We start from the raw sequence: 14,702 nt of genomic DNA, 5'->3' as shown, positions 1-14,702 counted from the left end.
TTTTCTTCTCGCCATGGAAGGAAGTTTTTCCATGCAAGCCTCATAAGTGCTTCATAGACCAGCTTGTGTAGTCTCACTGCTCTGTTGTACCTCCGGCCGTCCATCACTCCAGACACTGATCCTTCAGCGATGACACCGGATTCAACACACAGATCTCTAAGGCCTGCATCCTGAAATCTCTTACCTATGATGGAGAGGAGATTACAGATTGTGTGGAAGACACCCATTCTAATTATAATGTTCTTGAACTTCTCCTGTTTCCAGATAACCTCGGCAGCTTTGGCATAGAGTGCTTGATCAAACACGCACACAATTCTGTCAAGCTTCAGGGTCTGCATGATGGCATGTGTTTGCTCCAAGACTTCATTCACAGTGGACATGGCTGTTGCAGGAGCATTGATAGTGGGCAGGTAGCTTACAGTGTCCTGGGCCACTACAATGTCGCTGCGGATTTGGATGTTGAACCCAGTCCAACTGCTAATGGTCTGATCCTCATGGTCTGACATTCTAGCCAGAAGCCAGATATGGTTCTTGGTTTTTGAATCCTGGACCTCCTCGGTAGTGTTAACATTCGCAGTCTCAATCCTGGGTGGCCCTCCCCGCCGCCCAACATTGTATATTGGTAGCACTAATTCTGTCGGAATTATGCTTCTTTTCTTCAACTTGGTTACATCTGGCAGGACTTTTGTCACAGAGCATGCAACATTGGACTGAACAGCGATGCCACTGACTCTATGGGATGTACCTGCTCCACTTAGTGTCTCCTCAAGTCTGTCAATGTTATCCCAGGCCAAGGTTGTGAACACACCAGGGTAGATATTTGCTGGCATTGGGATGTCATCCGTTGAACATTCCAACTTCTGGATACAAAGGGCTGTATCGATCTCCTCAGCCGTTGAATATGACACACAGTGGCCAAGACGATTCAGAGTTCGAACCAGTTCTGTATTGCCGGTCAAAGACTTAATTGCAAAGGACAGCAGTACGTGCTTGGGTGGCTTTGTCTTTCCATTGGTAACAGCAAAAACCAAGTCACTGCGAAGGATGTGGCAAGACGTTGAGCTCTTTCAGAGGGAGTTTGGCACTCACAATCTCCTGTAAGCAGGGTTTGCAGGAATTGAGTGACTAATGCAGGAACGACATTCTGATCTGTATCGGGAGGCCATGGCTGACTCACATCTTGCTTCTTGATCTCATTCCTCAGCTGCATTGCTGCTTTGGTTACGACATCTCCAGAGTTAGCGGCTCTTGCTTCTTGCAGATCTTTTGTCATGCTGTGTGCTTGCCGGGCAAGGTCGTCCATTGATAGGCTATATGGATAGACTAGAAGCTTACCTTTCTCATCGGAGAGAAAGCGGAGTGATTCACCAAACTCTGTTTCAAGTTTTCGGCGAACATGTTTCTTTGTCGATGGTTTCAGTTTGATGATACCACAGGACATCGTGCATCTCTGAAGCCTAAATGTGAGGTTTATCATAGGCAGTACTTCTGGGTTTGGGAACAATTCAGTCCTTATATACAAGAAGAGTTCCTCAAGGGCTTCTCTCTCTGCCTCTCCGTAGCGTACTTCCTTGCTTTCTTCCTGATTTTCTGCTGCACCAGACCTACAGGCCACTTGGGAATCATCTTTTGTGAATAGTTTGTAGCACGACTTGTGGTAGTGCCCCTCTGAAGCAACAAGGTCTCTGCTAAGTAAACCAAGGATTCTCTGTGTGCCTTTCCTTATCGCTGCTCTGCGGATCGTCTCATCTGCTCGTAGCTCAACACACTGGACGATTGGCTCCCTTGTTTTTTCTCCTTTGAGATACTTGCTTGACTTCTCGCAGAACATACATACTTTGGCATACACCCTGCTATCACTGGGGGTACCCCTCGGTAGCCTCCTCCTGGGGATTTCGCTTGCTGTTTCGACATTGACACCCTTGGCAAGGATAGAATCCAGTGACTTCTTTATTGTAAAGAGACTACGACATTTACGGTGATATTGTATGTGTGGTATTTCTCGTTCTTCAAGGCCCTTAGCTGCTTCCAGGACGGATTCATGCTGTCTGATCTCTGCAGCCCTAAGCAATGTTTTCCAGGAGTCCAAATCCTGTAGGGACGCCAGATCATCACTGTCATCATTAGAGCAGTGTATGATACAGTCGATCCGTGATTTCTTCCTCGCTGGTACTTCCATCATGCCATTAGATATGTCAGTAAACACCTGCAAACACAAAGAAAAACATTAAAACCCTTGGCGCACACACACACCTACACACACACACACATTAGTATGGACAAGCCCATGACATGTTCAGTGTGTATTTACATAACTTGGATTAAATTTTGTTACAAATACTACATGCATTGTATTGACATTTTGGCCTTTCCCCTAAATCGACCTTTAATCATTATTTTTTGGAAATATAGGTAGGATCTATTCAAAAGGTGAAAAATACCATTAACCCCTTCGCGCCGGCCACCGTAGCGGTACGGCGAATCGTACCCGGATCATACAAAGGTCGGGAGCCGGTTCCCGGTGCAAAGTGGTTACTGTACCTCCTAAAACATTCCTTAGGGGGTGTAGTTTCAAAAATGGCGTCACTTTTTTGGGGTAACCTTTTGGGGGTTTCCACTCTGGGGGTACCTCAGGGTCTCTCCAATACGACATGGCCCACTGGATTTCTTCCAGTGTAATCTATTATCCCAAAAACCGCCTAGCTCTCCTTCTGTGCTGAGCCCTCTTGCGTAATTTAGTTTACGTGTACATGTGGGGTGTTTCTATAAACTGCGGAATTGGAGTAACCAATTTTGGGTTTGGGTTTGCTGTTGCAGGTAAAATTGGATTACAATGGAATATCTGCCAAAAAATTGAAATTTTGCTATTTCACTGTCATTTTGCTTGAATTCCTGTGCAACACCTAAGGGGTTAACAAAGTTTTGAAAATCCGTTTTGGACACCTTGAGGGGTGTAGTTTGCAAAATGGGGTAATGTATGGGTGGGTTCTGTTATACAAGACCCATAAAGTGACGTCCGAACTGACTTGGTCCTTGGAAAAATGGGTTTTGGAAATTTAGTCGTAAACTTTAAAAATTGCGTATAAAACTATGAGCCTTATCACATCCGAAAAATATAAAATTTCATTTCCAAAATGATGCCAATGTGAAGTAGACATGTGGAGAATGTAAACTAATAACTGTTATGGGGGGTATCAGCATTTTTGTAAAAAGTAGAGAATTTCAAAGTTCAAAAATAGCGAATTTTTCCCAAATTTTCGTGTATTTTGTAATTTTTTTATGCAGAAAGGTAAAATCTATTGACTCACAATTAGCACTACCATGAAGTACAATATGTCACGAGAAAACAGTCTCAGAATGGCGTGGGTAGGTGATAGCGTCCCAAAGTTATTACCGCATGAAGTGACAGGTCAGATTTACAAAAAATGGCCTAGGCATTTGGGTACAAATAGGCCTGAAGGGGTTAAGCTACTGATGTGCAAGGGCTATCATATCAAAACATAAACTACAGACATGCATCTACCTAAAACCACCAAAGAGAATTAGTCACTCCGGGTGGTACCGATATCGTCAAAATTGGCTCTTGGCTCATGGACTAAATCTCAGTTCTGAGCTATGAAATATCCGGTTAGACTGAGGCAGTGGTAGCACATGCCCTCCATTCATTGTCTTTGTGACTGTAGGACGTATGTTTCACAACCTCATGGACCTCTTATATCAGCAAGTTATCTCCCTGGTCATAACTTGCATAGTTGGAAATAAGAAGATAAATGCCCCTCTTTTTAAGACTTCTGAACTTGACATTGTTTCTTGCTAGTTCCCTGGAGCTTTCACGCTTTATCTTCGTCCATGCAGACAGATATCCCATGAAATGGAGGTCGAGGCTTTAAGGCGAAGAGCAGATGATGAAGCCTGGTACCAACAGCAGGAGCTTCTTCGAGGAGCAGAACAACAGAGACGACAGCTACTGATCGAGGAGGAACAAAGGCTCCTGCAGCAGAGGCAAAGGTAAAAGTGCCCGGTTCTGGGTGTCACAGAGATCTGCAGGGTCAGCTATCTTTGAGATCAGACCTACAGTAATGTACACCCCTTCTGTATTCTCTACTAGTGTGCGATAAAGTGAATGTTAGAAATGGGGTCAAATAAGATAACCCCTAAACACATGCCGTACTGGCGACTGCATGGGAGACATCTGTTTATTGTTTATGCCTCAGCATAAGTATTAAATGGACATATTAACGTAGACATGTTCTAAATGGAGCCCAGCTACAGGAAGAATGATTGCCATTTTTAGCAGACCTTGCTAGTATATAGGCCCCGTTACATACAACGATGTCCCAGCTATCCCACCAATGATCCGACATGGGTGGGATCGCTGAGACATAGTTAGGCTGATCGCTGGTGACCTGTCACATAGACTCACCAGTGATCAGGACCAGCGAGCAAGCTGGTATCTAGGGTAAACAGCGGGTATCCAGGAGCCGCGCGGCTCTTAGTTACCTGCTGTTTACCCTAGATACCAGCGTGCAGCGTCGCTGTTTGTTGGTCTCCCGCTGCCACACGCAGCAATACGTGCTGGCCAGCGGGAGACACACGCTCAAAAAATGGCCCAGGATGATCCTGCACGATCAGCGATACCCGGCGGGGGGGGCCGGTCGCTGATGGATGTCGCACACAGCGAGATCGCTGATGCATCACAAAATCAGCGATCTCGCTGTGTGTGACAGGGCCCTATTTCAGGACTTTAATTACCCCACCACCAATCCTCCAGTATTTCACAATTTTTATGTTTTACATTAGCATACTCGGGTCCAATAACACCTCGTGCCGTGTGTGCTCTCTCTTAGGCTCGCAGCTGTAAAGCGAGAGCTCAAACTGAAAGAGCTTCAGCTTCTAGAAGCCGCCAGAAAACGTTTCATGAAATACCAACAGGATCAAAGAAAGATGGAACTCCGACGTTTGGACGATGAGATCGAAAGGAAGATGTGTATACGGGAAAGGGAAACTGCTGTCGTGGTACAAGATGTGGAGATCCGACAGATGGAGCTGGAGGCTCAGAGACGCTTCTACGAGCAGGTACTTCTGTGTGACCGGTGAGAAGGATGGAGCATAGGACTGCTCCTCAGCGTCACATATTGCATTGAGTTGTACTTGTGATTCGTTTCAGATTTTTGCTTTCTAGTTAAGCAGTTTTTTTCGGTTTTTGACTTTATTTTATTTTTTTAAATATTTAGCAATTGGCTAAAGAGCTTGAGGCTGAGACACAAGAAGTGAAAGGAGAACATGACGCCAACAGGAGAAAAGCCGACCTGGAAGAACAGATGTTCTGGAGGCTGATGGAGTCAGAGGCTGATCTCAGAGACAAGAAGGTCGGGAAATAAAACCACAGTCTAGAGATTACATTCTACCTGCTTTAGTCATTACATTAAAGTACATTCTCATCCCGCTGGCATGTAGGGCAACCATCACAATACTCACAAAATGTGCCAAAGTCAACGGTTCATGTTCAATGATAAATTTGATGCATCTTTAGCATAACTTTATACTGCCTCTTGGTTGTCTTACATTTAGTTTTTTAGCTTAAATTTTGGAGTAACGTCGGCTGCATCTCCTTTTTGAGTTATTGGCAAGTCTAAAACCAGATGTGCCAAAATTTGGGAACTTTTTGCGGTGCATTCATAGTTGTAAACCTGCCCTCATTACTAATCAGCTTACATTTGAAGCTATATGTGCTGACTGATCATGTAATGCTTGGACACATCATGGTAGGAGACAGCTTGACAGATCAGCTCTCAGTTCTGGCATATATGTTGGGGGATCCCGAGTGGAGAGCCCCCTCTAAGTCCATATGGACAGGCATTCTTGTTGGAAGAGAACCACTTTAAGGATCTAATGTCTGTACATAGACGGTGTGGCAATCCTTGTTTCATGAATCCCTCACTTTAGTCGCATGTTATCAAGATTCACAAGTGAAGCTGTCGAAAAGAATAAAACAACAAATTCTTCTCTGCGAAGTCTGTAGATTTGTTAAAGTCTTTCCACATTCTCTTTTTTTTTTTTTTTTTTCTCCTCTACAGCTCCTGGAAGAGAGTTTGGCAAAAGCTGACCGCTTATGCTCCGAGACGGAGTGGAAGCTGCAGGCACTTCATACACAGAAACAGGACGACGTGCAGCGCGGGAAACACTACGAAGACGTGGCGAAATTAGCGGAGAGCATCAAGGAGCAGGAAAAGCAGCTCTGTGATGTCATTAAGGAACTGGAAGCGAGAAAGGTGAAGGAGATCCACTGACCTTGCTCCTTACAGCGCACAGTTGTAATAACATAGTAACATAGTTTTGAAGGCTGAAGGAAGACCCTGGGGAAGGCAAAAATCCCACAGAGTAAAAGCCAATTTTCTCCATAGGGAAAAAAATTCCTTCCCTTAAGCTGGGTCAACCATCTACCTATAATATTCTGTTATTCGTAACCTTCTATACTGTTACTAACAAGAAAAGCATCCATTCCTTTCTTAAATTCATTCAGTGAGTTGGCCATCACCACTTCCTCAGGAAGAAAATTCCAGAGCCTCACTGCTCTTACCGTGATGAACCCTCTTCTATGCTGGTGCAGAAATTGTCTTTCCTCCAAACGAAGAGAATGCCCCCTTGTTCTTCTCACAGTCCTTGGTACAAACAGTTCATTGGATAGATCTCTGTATTGCCCTCTGATATACTTGTACATATATATTAGGTCTCCCCTAAGTCTCCTTTTTTCTAGAGTAAATAGACCTAATTTTGATAACCTTTCTGGGTATTGTAGTGAAGCAACTCCATTTATCATTTTAGTAGCCCACCTTTGAACCCTTTCAAGTTCAGTAATGTCTTTCTTGAGCACCGGCGTCCAAAATTGCACACAATCCTCCAAGTGTTGTCTGACGAGTGATTTGTACAGAGGGAGAATTAGGTTTTCATCTCGTCTCCCCAGACCTCTTCTAATGCATCCCATGACCCTATTTGCTTTGGTGGCAGCTGCCTGACATTGGGCACTCCAATTTAGCTTCTTATTGACTAAGATGCCTAAGTCTTTTTCCATGTCTGATTTCCCCTGCAGTTTCCCATTTAGTAAGTAATTATAGCATCGGTTTCTCCTTCCCATGTGCATAACCTTACAATTATCTGTGCTAAACCTCATTTGCCATTTTTCAACACAATTCTTCAATTTACTCAAATCTGTCTGTAGTTGCAAACTGTCCTCCTTTGTGTTAACTACCTTACATAGTTTTGTATCATCTGCAAATACTGATATTTTACTGTGTAAGCCATCCACTAGATCATTAATAAATATATTAAATAGTAGGGGGCCCAATACAGAACCCTGTGGTACCCCACTAGTAACCCTGGCCCAATCTGAGTATGCCCCATTAATAACCACTCTTTGTTTTCTATCACTAAGCCAGCTACCTACCCTTCTACACACATTTTCCCCTAGCCCAAGCTTTCTCATCTTACTTACCAATCTTTTATGTGGGACAGTGTCAAATGCTTTAGAGAAGTCGAGATTATTGACATCCAATGATTCTCCTTGGTCCATTTGAGAGCTTACATCCGCATAGAAGCTGATCAGGTTAGTTTGACAGGAGCGATCCTTCATAAATCCATGTTGATATGGAGTTAAACATTTATTAACATTGAGATATTCCATAATGATATCCATTAGAAACCCTTCAAAAATTTTACCCACAACAGATGTTAAGCTTACCGGCCTATAGTTTCCAGGTTCTCTTTTACACACCTTTTTGAATATTGGTACCACATTTGCTTGCTGCCAATCAAAAGGAACAGACCCTGTTTCTATAGAGTCTTTAAATATAAGGAATAGAGGACTGTCTATCACATTACTTAACTCCCTTAATACCCGAGGGTGAATGCCATCAGGGCCTGGTGATTTGTCAATTTTAATCTTACTAAGGCGGTTCTGCACTTCTTCCTGGGTTAGGCAGGTAATACTTAATGGGGAGTTTACATTATCACTCTGCATTTCCCCTGGCAAATCCTTTTCCTGGGTGAACACTGTTGAGAAAAAAGTATTTAAAACATTTGCTTTTCCCACATCGCTCTCTATGATTTCACCCTCATTGTTCTTTAAAGGGCCGACATCATCAATTTTAATCATTTTACTGTTTATATAATTAAAGAATAGTTTGGGGCTTGTTTTACTTTCCTTAGCAATGAGTCTCTCAGTTTCCACTTTTGCTAAATGTAATTGTTTTTTTACACATTTTATTTTTTTTCTCTAGAACTTTTTAATGCTTCTTCATTGCCTTCTTGTTTTAGCTTCTTAAATGCCTTGTTCTTGTTATTTATTGCCCTTTTTACATCCTTATTTAGCCACATTGGTGTTCTCCTGTTCCTAGCTCTTTTATTTCTGTATGGTATGGCTAGTTCGCAGTGGGTGATTTAAATATTTCACATTTATTTTCTGTGCTCCTATTTTTGACCCAATCAATTCGGCGAAGGTCCTCTCTAAGATGATCAAACTTTGCTTTCCTGAAGTTCAGCGTTTTCATAACCCCCTTCCAGGGCACCTTACTGAAGGACAAGTGGAATTGTATTATATTGTGGTCACTGTTCCCTCGGTGCCCATCGACATGTACTTCTGTTATTCTAATTGGCCTGTTCCTTAAAATTAAGTCCAGAAGGGCTGTCCCTCTAGTTGGGCCCTGCACAAGTTGTGACAGATAATTATCCTTGGTCACTGACAGAAATTGGTTTCCTTTCTGAGATACGCAGGTTTCAGTTTCCCAGTCTATGTCAGGGTAGTTGAAGTCCCCCATAATAATCACCTCGTTGTGATTTGCTGCTTTGTCTATTTGTTTCAATAATACATTTTCAGTGGTTTCTGTTATATTTGGTGGCTTATAACAAACCCCTATGAGGATTTTATTACTTTTCCCACCTTGTATCTCCACCCATAGAGAATCCACCTCTTCATTTCCTTCTTGTATATCTTCTCTTAGTGTGGGCTTTAAAGTGGACTTTATATATAGACAGACTCCACCCCCTTTCCTTTTTTTACGATCCCTCCTAAACAAATCATATCCTTGCAAGTTAGCCGCCCAGTCGTAGCTGTCGTCTAACCATGTCTGTTATTCCTACTATGTCGTATTTTTCCTCATACATTACCAACTCCAGATCTTCAGTCTTATTGGTCAGGCTTCTTGCGTTGGTCAGCATGCAGGAAAGAAGTTTTGCTTCCTTTTTCTTAGCTTCCTTCTGAGCACCCTGTCTTGGGTCCTCTTTACCACATCTAGTATCCTTGATTAGTTTGTCCTTCTGCTGCATGTTCTTGTCTGCTGTTTTTCCTCCCATCCCCTCTTCTTCTAGTTTTAAGCCCTCCTGATGAGTGTGGCAAGTCTTCTGCCGAATGTGTGTTTCCCAGGTTTTGTGAGGTGTATCCCATCTCTTGCGAAAAGTCCATCGTAGAGGTAATTCACTAGGCAGTCAGTGGTGCTCAGTTACAGACGGTGTTGTGTCCTGTAATACATACTTGTATTTAGTTACTTGTTTGGAAGCCTACCATTTATGCTCATGGTAGTCATTTGATCCTGTCTCGATAATGCAGTTCCCCCAAACCAATGGTGACATAATCGCCACATCCAGAATGGTATCTCTCACTATTCTCTTCTATGGGAGTTCTGGAAACATTTCTGTTGCTTCTGTAATTACCATGGAAGACCTTCTCTCTCTATCCACCTGGATACAGCAGCCCCCTCGCCGGGTCAGGGGACCCACACTTTTTATACACTTCTGAATAATTCTGTGTACGTGCCATAAATGTACTGAGTTGGAAGTACCCACTTGATGGCAAACCAGGGCATTAAGGTTGATGTTTAGCCTCTTGGTAACTTCTGGGTAAGATGTGAATACAGTATATAATAGAGAGAGCTAATGTCTATACGGGCCGGTACCACACGGGTAGGAAGAGGGTTCCCCAGCAACAACTGACTGCTGGTTTCCATATTGTGCCATTCTGTCTTCTCAGTGGGCAGAAGTGTCAAGCAGACAGTCACAGCTGGAGACTGAGCAGCTCTCAAAAGCCACATGGGATCCAGAGGCGAGGAAGTTATTACACCCAAGAATGGTGCAGGAGGTGAAGCCAGAGGACGTCCTGCCAGAGACTGTCAGTGAATATTCTGGTCGGTATACTCCATGTTTATTACCTATTACAGCTCTTAATCTGCACGTGTTCTAGAAATGTATCTCTAAACACAGCTCCATCCAGATAATTAAGGTTTAAAGTCATTGGCCAAAAACCTCCTTTCTTTTCTCCTGAAACAGTGCCACCCTTGTTCAGGGGTTTTGTCTGGTATTGCACCTCTGCCCTTTTTTTATATCAGGTAATTTTTTTATTGAACATTTTCAAAAACTGAAAAAAGCAGGTAATCGCATACAGGATAATTCCCAAACAATGTATCACATAAACACATTGGAGCCCCATAAAATTCCCTCCCATCTCACCCCCCACCCTCACCCAACAAAAAACTCTTCTCCCGATGCATTTGGTCCCTCACAGCTACAGTTTTCCGGCTAGCCTCTGCCCTGTTTACTTAATTGAAGCTCAGCTCAGTACCACCATTTCTCTCCTCTTCGTGTCACACCCTAATTGTATTTACGAAGCTGAGGTCACGGCTCCTAATACTTCTGAGTAACTGTGAGTAAGGCTGAGTTCACACGTGGCGTTTTTTTCGCGTTTCCGCGGCGGTTTTAACCGCGCGATTTTGCCGCGAAAACGCGAAAAATAAGCATTCCATGCATTCCTATGGGATTCCGCAATGCTGTGCTAATGCTGCGGTTTTTACCGCGGCGGAATCGCTTCGCGGTAAAAACCGCAGCATGCTCATTAATTTGCGGAATCACGGCGATCCCGCACCCATAGGAATGCATTGTTCCGCTTATTTCCCGCATGTGGCTGTGCACACCATGCGGAAAGTAAGCAGAACAATTGCGGATGGTACCCATGGTCCGGAGGAGAGGAGACTGTCCTCCGGGCTTTGGGTACCATATCCCTGTAAAAAAAAGAATTTAAAATAAAAAATATTGTTATTCTCACCCTCCGACGTCCCGCGCAGCCTTCCCGCTTCTCTTCACACTCTCGTTCCCAGTAGTCCTTTTCGAAAATGCCCGCGATGACGTCCCTTCTCGCGGGATCGCGAAGTCTCGCGGTCATTCGCGCGACGTCATTGCGAATTACCGCGAGACGTCGCGATCCCGCGAGAACTGACGTCATCGCGGGCATTTTCGCAAAGGATTACTGGGAACGGATGCGCGGGACGTCGGAGGGTGAGAATAACACCGTTTTTTATTTTTTTTTACATTCTATCTTTTACTACTGATGCCGCATAGGCGGCCTCAGTAGTAAAAAGTTGGTCACACTCGTCAAACACTATGTTTGACGAGTGTGACCAACCTGTCAATCAGTTCTCCAAGCGATGCTACAGATCGCTTGGAAAACGCTGGCATTTTGCAAGCTAATTACGCTTGCAAAATGCTAGTTTTTCCGCGGGAAAATCGCGGGAATTTAAAATGCGATTTTCCCGCGGACTGGAATTCCAGAATTCTCGCGGTAATTTCCGCGAGAGTTCCGGTACGTGTGCACTTAGCCTAAATATACAAGGATCCTTTTATTAAAAGGAACCTGTCAGCAGGATTTTTACAAATGGAAGTACTGGTATTGCTGTATAAGTGCTTCTCACCCTATAAAAATGATACCTTTTTTGTAGGGATCCGATGTGCCAGTCGTGAGAAATCTAGAGTAGAAGTTATATGCAATTCAAGCTTGAAGTGCAATGGGGGCATATCAGTGCACTGGGAAGAAGTCATCTAAGTGCATTGATACACTTCCTGCCTGATTTGCATGTGTCTTCTGCTCTAGATTTATCATGATTGGCACATTGGAGACCTATAAAAAAGAAAGTATTTTTATTAGAGGAGAAGCACTTATACATCCATACCGCTATTTATATATAGAAAAATTTGTTAACAGGCTAACTTTAAAGAGACTTCGCTATTATTAATCAGACCAAAGAGAGGAACACACAATGTCTCTAGCAACAGAAGACCTGATATGCCAATGCAATACAAATACAACCCACCAATTTCGATGGGCATTATACAGTGCTCCACCTGTCCTGCGGAGGCACTGCAGGGAGACTACACGTTTCCTAACTGGGTCTCTTACAGATTATAGCTGATCGCTGGGGGTCTAAGCAGTTGTGGACCATGTGATCAGCTCATTTTCATGTAAACCCCCTAATTAAAAGAGATTTCCATTAATAAGCTGCAGATTTTTGGACCAGTGTGTGTTGCTTTGTTTTACAGACAGACTTTGCGACTTGAATCAAAGTTCTCCAGTGAAGAATTCTATACAGGAGGATATAGAAACTCAGATCAAACCACACAATGTTTGCCTCAACAACATCTCGTCCTCAAGCTCATCAACCCACTGTAAGTCCTGGTATTAGAAAGGCATCGGCGCTTACCTCCAACACCCCAGGATTCACAGTCTGCTCTATATTGGGTATATAGAGGGGTGATACAGGACTAGGTAAATCTTTTACTATACCTCAGGAGCTCAGGTCGGTTGTCGGGGACCAGTATTACAATAAGCTGACTATCTCCAATAACAACCAGGAGACGTTATGGGCAAAATAATAGCAGTCTAGCATCATTAATGTGTGTGTAATCACTGTTTGTGGCTGAAAGATCATACAACATGGGAAAAAATTCATGAATTGGGTGTACGTGAGCCATAGGCAACCAGCAGTCATGACATGCATGCTGCTAATGAGGTGTAATTAACTCATTTAATGAAAGGGGTGTTCTAATTAATAGCTGTGCAGAGTTCACTAAAGGTACTGTCACACTTAGCGATGTACCAGCGATCCTGACCAGCGATATGACGCTGTCAGGATTGCTGGTACATCGCTAAGTGGTCGCTAGTGAGCTGCCACACAGGCAGATCTCACCAGCGACATTGCAGGGGTCGGGGGTTGCTACTTACCTGTCAGACGAGGTGATCCTGACGTCCTCCCACCCGCGTCGCTCGTCGTTACAGTAGGAAGCCCCAGCAGGAAGATGACGACGAGAAACGGTCCAGAACGTTCTTGCGCGATCAGCGATAACCAGCGGGGGAGCGGTCGGAGGCAAGTATCACACATAGCGATATCGCTAAAACGTCACAAAAACCAGTGACGTTATAGCAATATTGCTTAGTGTGACAGGCCCTTTAGTGAGGTCATTCATTCTGTGAAGAAACAATGTCAATTATGGCCCTTATTTAATGGAGGGGTAACAAATGTTTTACCTGCTGGTTTTAGCCCTTGCTCAGTGAGTAAAATGGGTCGTTCCAGACATTGTACCGAAGGAGAAACAACTTTGATCGAGGCTTTGACTGGAGAGGGAAAAACGTATAAAGTAGTGCAGAAACTAATTAGCTGCTAAGGTAAAAATCTCCAATGCTTTAAAATGACAAATGAAACACGTAGTAGGAAAATAAATACTACAAGCCGCATAGGTCCTAGAATCACAAGTATGACAAAGACACATCCAATGATCAGCTCCAGGGAGATGAAGATCTTCAGATACCTGAGAGTCCTGGAACCATCAGAAGTCACATACTTGATGCCAAACTATTTGCAAGACCCTTTCGTAAAGTACTGCTGAAAAAAGATGTTGAAAAGGTTAGTTTGCCAAAGAACATATTGACTGGCCGAAAGAAGTGGCACAACGTTCTATAGACAGATAAGAGCATGATTGTTCTTATTGGATTGTGAGATGACCCATAAACACTGGATTCATGCCAAAGTACACTGTGAAGGGTGTAAAACATGGAGGTGCAAGCATAAGGGTATGGCGATGTTCCTTATACTATGGAGTTGGCCCCATTTATTGTATACCCGGACTAGTTTGAATATATCGACAAACTGGAAGAGGTCATGTTTCCGTATGCTGAAGAAGAAATGCCCTTGAAATGGGTGTTTTCAGCAGAACAAGACCCCAAACCCACCAGCAAGAGGGCAACATCCTTGTTCCAGACCAACAAGATTGATGTTATGAAGTGGCCACCCGATCTCCAGACCTCAATCCGATGGAGAATTTGTGGAGCGACATCAAAAAATGCTGTGATTAATGCAAAGCTGAAGAATGCAAAAGAAGTGTGGACTGTAGTGCAGTCAGCGTGGGCTGTAGGATCCGTCTGCAGGGGTCAGATGTTCAGTGACTCCACGCCACACACATATAAAGCCGTTTTCAGGTTATACAACTAATGTTAGTTCAGTGATTTCTAGAAAAGGAAAGCCTGGAAACATATTTCAGTTTCTGCTGTAAATATTACAGTTTGTAAATTAAAATGTAGACGCCGTTATTTGTTTGAGCAGCCGATTATTCATTTTTAATTAATTGTCAGTTCAATAAGGATATATTGTTAATGTTTTCATTTGGAATTGAATGTGCAGCTCCCAGAGCCTTTGTGTATTTGGAAATAATTGTGATTATGAGGATTGAGCTTTTATTATTATTATTATTATTATTATTATTATTATTATTATTATTATTATTATTATTATTGTGCCATTTTTTCCATGGCGCTTTACATGTGAGGAGGGGTATACATAATACATACAAGTACAGTAATCTTAAACAATACAAGTTACGACTGGTACAGG

The 14,702-nt window shown here is 43.2% G+C and overlaps 1 protein-coding gene across 2 annotated transcripts in view; it reads left to right on the top strand.

Moving 5' to 3' along the window:
• The window catches only part of TBC1D31 (TBC1 domain family member 31), a 77,874-nt gene that overhangs the window by 52,895 nt on the left and 10,277 nt on the right, over positions 1-14,702 (top strand). For both annotated transcript variants that reach the window (XM_073590297.1, XM_073590298.1), the window contains exons 16-21: positions 3,856-4,008; positions 4,848-5,076; positions 5,235-5,369; positions 6,078-6,272; positions 10,022-10,175; positions 12,358-12,483. In XM_073590297.1, the coding sequence (XP_073446398.1) occupies positions 3,856-4,008; positions 4,848-5,076; positions 5,235-5,369; positions 6,078-6,272; positions 10,022-10,175; positions 12,358-12,483 (992 nt within the window). The remainder of the gene's footprint in view (positions 1-3,855; positions 4,009-4,847; positions 5,077-5,234; positions 5,370-6,077; positions 6,273-10,021; positions 10,176-12,357; positions 12,484-14,702) is intronic.

The sequence above is a fragment of the Dendrobates tinctorius genome, unplaced genomic scaffold (genome assembly GCF_039654945.1).
Source record: "Dendrobates tinctorius isolate UK_male_01 unplaced genomic scaffold, ASM3965494v1 ptg000116l, whole genome shotgun sequence".
In the NCBI taxonomy this organism is placed as follows: Eukaryota; Metazoa; Chordata; class Amphibia; order Anura; family Dendrobatidae; genus Dendrobates; species Dendrobates tinctorius.
The sequence above is the reverse complement of the archived record's forward strand: the minus strand, read 5'-3'. Positions and strand labels throughout refer to the sequence as shown.